The sequence below is a fragment of the Agelaius phoeniceus genome, chromosome 24 (assembly GCF_051311805.1).
Source record: "Agelaius phoeniceus isolate bAgePho1 chromosome 24, bAgePho1.hap1, whole genome shotgun sequence".
NCBI classification, from domain to species: Eukaryota; Metazoa; Chordata; class Aves; order Passeriformes; family Icteridae; genus Agelaius; species Agelaius phoeniceus.
This window is the reverse complement of record NC_135288.1, coordinates 6745983-6751982: the sequence shown is the minus strand read 5'-3', so window position 1 is coordinate 6751982 and position 6000 is coordinate 6745983. Positions and strand designations below refer to the sequence as shown.

General features: G+C 37.2%; 1 protein-coding gene across 1 annotated transcript; it reads right to left on the bottom strand.

Moving 5' to 3' along the window:
* Positions 1–908: 908 nt before the first annotated feature.
* CORT (cortistatin) lies at positions 909–4501 on the bottom strand. Its single transcript, XM_054647864.2, has 2 exons — positions 1843–4501; positions 909–1239 (listed from the first exon to the last, which is right to left on the bottom strand). Exons 1-2 carry the CDS (start codon positions 1936–1938, stop codon positions 1024–1026), a joined length of 312 nt encoding a protein of 103 aa, XP_054503839.2. The 5' UTR covers positions 1939–4501; the 3' UTR covers positions 909–1023.
* Positions 4502–6000: the final 1499 nt, after the last annotated feature.

Below are 6000 nucleotides of genomic sequence, written 5' to 3'. Positions count from 1 at the left end.
TTGTACAGCCATTCACAGCAGCGTAATACAGCTCTGAAATTCAAGTTCCTAGTTGAACTTGAAGCAAAAGAGTGACTAAATTTCATACCTTTTTGTTTTGCCAGGATGAGAGATTCAGCAGCCTTCTTCAGAGGGAAATACCTGTGAGCTCAGACATGTCTACTGTCCATATCTTTTTACTACCTGTTGATTCTAAAAATAAACAGTTCAAAAATCTCCTCAATAATCCCAAAGAAATAAAACTACATGCTGTGCTACTCTCCAGGCAGCAAATGGCACCCAAGAGGGTAGGTAAGAAAACCCAGGTGTTTTGGTTTTGGGCTCGTTAAAGCAAGTTGAGAAGACACCAAGAAACCATGAGTGAACCAGAGCAGAGTCACAGCTGTTCCACCCTGGATTATGGCCAATTTATATAATTATTTAGGTTTTAGATGCAGCCCAAAAGCGTCCCAGGAGCTTCTCTGGAATTACCTGCTGGCAAACCAAAAGTAGGTCAAGCTCTGGGCATGTCTCCCTCTCCCCAGATGCTGCTCCTGCACCCCACATCTGTACATCACTGCCTGGGTGCTTCACTAAGCCAGCGTGGGAAGGAGCATGGGGTGCTGCTCTCTCCCATGTCCAGAGACAAGGCATGGCACCTTATCCTGACCAGGGGCTGACACTGAGGATCCTCCCCATGAGGCACAGCCCCAGCTGCCCAGCACCTCAGTGCGCACCCAGCTGGTCCCTCAAAGGCTGAGGAGGCAGCTGCAGCAGCTTTAGAGGCAGCTGTGCTTCTCCACATGGCTCCCCTCACACCTGCAAACCCTTTCCCAAAATGGCCATGGTCCCCCACGGCTGCTCCAGAAAATGCATGCGCCCCGTCCCCCCCAACCACGGCTGCCCCACAGAGAAGCACAGACACGTCCCCGAGGCGCTATGCTTTATTCTGAGGGGTGCAGGGCACAGAGAAGGAGCTAGGTGGACGAGGAAGATGAGTTGTGGGAAGGTGTTTGCAGGCTGGCAGGGCCAGGCTGGGCAGCACTAGCAGGAGGTGAAGGTTTTCCAGAAGAAATTCTTGCAGGGCGCCTTGCGGTCTCGCTGCGGGAGCTGCGCAAGCCGCCCCAGCGCTGCCCCGTCCTCCTCCAGCTTGCCCTCCTCCTGCACACCCGGGAAGGCTGCCTCACTGCCCGCATCCACGCCGTCCAGCAGCCCTGCCAGCATCTTCAGAATGACGTCCTTGTGGACTGTACTCCGTTCCTGCAGGCAAAGAGCAGGCAAGGTGAGGGATGGAAGGCTTGTCCCCCGTGGCTGTCGAGATTCAGAGCATGCAAATGTGCCCCACGGGGCCCCTTCTCATTCCCCTGCTGCATCTCAGAGCCTCCTGTGAATACTACTCTAGAAAACACAATTTTATTTTGATGCAATTTCTTCATTTATGATTTCTCTGTTACTTTCCTATCTTTTAAACGTTTGTCCTTCCCACAAATTCTATTTAAAATATCATCTCCCTTGATCATATTATCAATTATATATCTTTTCTTGCCCTCCCCAGTACTTTGCTTTATTCTCTCATGCTGTACCCTTTCAATAATGTTTTCTCCTTTTCCCTCTGATCTCCTTTGTGCCAGTTTTCACTTAGCTCAGACTTCACATATTCCAGCTCTCTGGCATCTGTCCTGGTACCTCTCCTAAATCAGCTGGCCAGCAAGCCATAGTAACAGCCCATGGCTTTGCAGCACGTCAAACTGTAATGCCTTGGAGTATAGAGGGATGGAAGGGTTGCATCAGGTACAGCCTACTTGCCCTTATGTCCCTTTCCTTGCCTCTATCCTGCTCCTACCCAGGGCATGCTGTACTCACCCTGGTGCTCTGCAGTCTCTCTTCCCCGGGCAGCGTTGTGGCTCTCACACTCCACACCAGCAGCAGCACAGACAGCAGGCTGGCCACCAGCTGCATGATGCTCAGGTTGTCACCAGTGCTGAGATAGGAACACTGGTAGAGGGAGCTGTTCCTGGACTCTCTTCTGCCTCAGACAATTGTTGCAAGCCATTTTATAGCCCTCCCCCAGCCCAGCAGGTGACGCAAACAATTAAGTCTATATCAAAGGGAAATTAGGCTTTGGAGAGGTTGTTAACATTTGGCTGCTTGAGCGGGATACTTCAGTGCCTCTGGGCTTTCCATGTGCCAGACCTGCAGAGGCTGAGGAAGCAAAGGTCTGGGACTCTCCAGTGATAGGCTGTTTCTTCATGTCACAAAATTGCAGGCATCATCTGTGCCTCTTCTACTTAGCCAAATTCTGTTTGGGAAATAATGAGGAGCAGACCAATCCACTGGCTCCCACAAACCTCCGGCCAACGCCGGATGAATCAGAGGCAAGTGGTAAAACCTTTGGCCACCAGCACTTAGATATAGCTTGATTGATTTAAATGGGAACTAATGACACTGAAAGCCCTTCCCCAGAAGCATTCCCTGCCCAGCACAGGAGCTGTAACTGCTGGAGCAGGGCACGACATCTGAAGGAACACTGCAGCCATGGCATTAAAGCCAGCAAAAACAATTGCTAAGTAGAAATAGTTACTCACCCGGTCCAACAATCAAATCTTTGTGGCTCATCCTCAAGGGGTGAGCCCACTCCAGGGAGGAATCTCCATGCAGCCCTTGAGCATTGGGGTCAGATGCTGCCCGACCAGTGGAAGACAAGGGGTTAACGAAGCTTTTTGGACCTTGCCCTCAGAGTGGTTCCACAAAATGTCCATTAAAGTGGATTTTTAAATAAAGACAGCTTATACATATGCTTGCAATGGGTACCCCTTATTTTTTATGTTATTTCCTCAAATGTTGGCTTATATTGCATGTAATTATGTTGGCTTATATTTTATGTACTTATATTGCATGTAATTATGTTGGCTTACAGTGTGTGCTTATACTGTATGTACCTGTGTTGGCTTATATTGTGGTACTTACATTGTGCCACTTATGATCGGAGCTGCCCTGCCCTGGCACGTAGTCACAGTTAGGTAGAACAGTTATAAAAACTTTACTGTTCATCTGTCTTCTATGGGATTTTGGGTAGAAAATTTATGGGCCCAGAGTGGGGACAAGTCCTAGCTGTCAGATAGCCACTTGCTGACTGCCTCCTGTCTCACAGGTCCCCAAGGATACCGAATTTCCTGGAATCTACCATTTGACATCAAGGAGCGGCAGCCAGAAGATGTGTTGAAGCACGTTCTTCAGTGTCTCAAGTAAGGACTGCAGTGAGTGTGTAAACTGAAGTGTGTGAGTATGTGTGAGAGCATGAGACAGACTGTCTGTGTCTGTCTGCATCCGCTCGTCTCTGCACGTCTGAGTGTATGCTGACCGATTTTAGCCTTGTGTGTGTGACTTTTGCCTTTCAGGTTTTTCAACTCATTTTTAAATTTAGAATAAAAAATCCCCAGCCAGGATTCCACCCCCCTCCCCAGCTGTTTTTTTATCCCCCTCGGTCCCGGTCAGTCTGCGAGGCGACATTCATCACCAAAGTTTGGGTGCAGACCGTCCCGGGATTGGGGTTCAGTCCCGTCCATGGGACAGTCAGGCAGGAGGATTTTTTCAAGGCTGCAATGATGGCCAGGGGTGTCACGGAGCAGTTGCAATGAGAGTGACGGTGAGTGTGTGAAGGCAGTGTGCATGGTGGATGAGTGTTGTTTGCTGGGTTTCCTGTAGCAATAAAACAAGGTGTAGAAGAGAAAGGGCCGACTCTTAGCAGGGTTAATCCAAGGTTTTATTAGGAGTCCCAAAGGAGCTCCTGCACCTCAGGGGGCTCCTGCTGAGAGCCCCGGGAGATGTGCCAAGGTTACATTTAAAGGGAAGTGGAAACCGACAGTAGAGAACACCCTACCAACCATTAAGTGACCCTAAGGGATGGGCACTGGGGGATGGACATTTAGGACAGTGTATGGGGCAAGGCTTGGGGGGCTGACCCCTGGCCTCTGGACAATCACTCGATGACTTGGACCAAAACTTCTGCATGGAGGGGATGGGATCTGAGTGATTGACAGAGAGCCAGGGTGGGGGTTTGGGGATGATCTCATCCCTGGAAAGAGAAACCACAGGTTAACGGAGGGGGGTACAGTTTGGGATAAACCATTTGGGAAAAATATGGGGATACAAAACAGAATTACTTCAAAGTATTACAAAGTATAAAATTGCACTACAGCAGGTTTGGGCAGCACCAAATAAAATAAAATAAAATGCTTTAATAATAGAATAATAAAAAATAAAAATTAAATAAAATTAAAATAACAAAATTAATTTAAAATAAAGGAACGAGAAAATAAAAACTGTTAAGTGCTGTAAAGTGCCATAAAAGTTCCATAAAAGGTAGTGCCGTAATGCAAGACCCTCAAACACCACCAAAATCACCAGCTTGAGTTGGTCTGGGCATCACCAAAAAAAAAAAAAAAGCTTTAAAAATCGAAAAATTAAAATAAAAATTAAATAAAAAATAAAATTTAAAAAATTAAATAAAAAATTTAAAATTAGAATAATTTTTTAAAAAATTAAATAAAAAATAAAATTAAAAAAATTAAATACAAAACTTAAAAAAGAAAAATTAAAAATAAAAATTGAATAAAAAATAAAATTAAAAAATAAATTAAAATGCTTGAAAAATAAAATAATTTTAAAAAATTAAATGAAAATAATATTAAAAAAATAAAATAAAAAGCTTAAAAAATGGAATAATTAAAACAAAGTTATATACAAAAAATAAAATTAAAAAATAAAATAAAAGCTTTGAAAATAGAATAATTAAAAATGAAAATTAAATAAAAAATAAAATTAAAAAATAAAATAAAAAAGCTTTAAAAATCGAACAATTAAAAATAAAAATTAAATAAAAACTTAAAAAAAATTTTAAAACAATGTTAAAATAGAATAATAAAAAAAAATTAAATAAAAAATAAAATTAAAAAACTTTAAAAATAGAATAATTTTACAAAATTAAATTAAAAATAATGTTAAAAAATTGAATAAAAAGCTTTAAAAATAGAATAAATAAAACTAAAAATTAAATAAAAAATAAAATTAAAAAATAAATAAAAAGCTTTAAAAATAAAATAATTAAAAATAAAAAATAAATTAAAAATAAATTAGAAAAATAAAATAAAAAAATTAAAAAATATAAAAAATTTAAAATAAAAATTTTAAAAATTAAAAAAAATGTTAAAATAGCATAATAAAAAATAAAAATTAAATAAAAAATAAAATTTAAAAAATCAAATAAACTTTAAAAATAGAATAATTTTAAAAAATTAAATTAAAAATAATGTTAAAAAATAAAATAAAAAGCTTTAAAAATAGAATAAAAAAGACTAAAAATTAAATAAAAAATAAAATTAAATAATTAAATAAAAAGCTTTAAAAATAGAACAATTAAAAAGAAAAATTAAATAAAAAATAAAATTTAAAAAATAAAATAAAAAGCTTTAAAAATATAAAAATTAAAAATAAAAATTAAAAAAATTTAAAAATTTTAAAAAATGTTAAATGAGAATAATAAAAAATAAAAATTAAAAATAATAAAATTAAAAAAATAAAATTAAAAAAATCAAAAAACTTTAAAAATAGAATAATTTTAAAAAATTAAATGAAAAATAATGTTAAAAATAAAATAAAAAGCTTTAAAAATAGAATAATTAAAAAGAAAAATTAAAAAATAAAATTAGAAAAATATAATAAAAAGCTTTAAAAATATAAAAAATTGAAAATAAAAATTAAATAAAAAATAAAATTAGTAAAATATAATAAAAAACTTTAAAAATAGAATAATTAAAAAGAAAAATTAAATAAAAAATAAAATGAAAAAATAAAATAAAAAACTTAAAAAAAAGGAAAAATTAAAAATAAAGATTAAATAAAAATAAAATTTAAAAAATTAAATAAAAAACTTTAAAAATAATTTTTAAAAAAGTAAATAAAAATAAAATTAAAAATAAAATAAAAAGCTTTTAAAAATATATTAAAAATGTTAAATTGAAA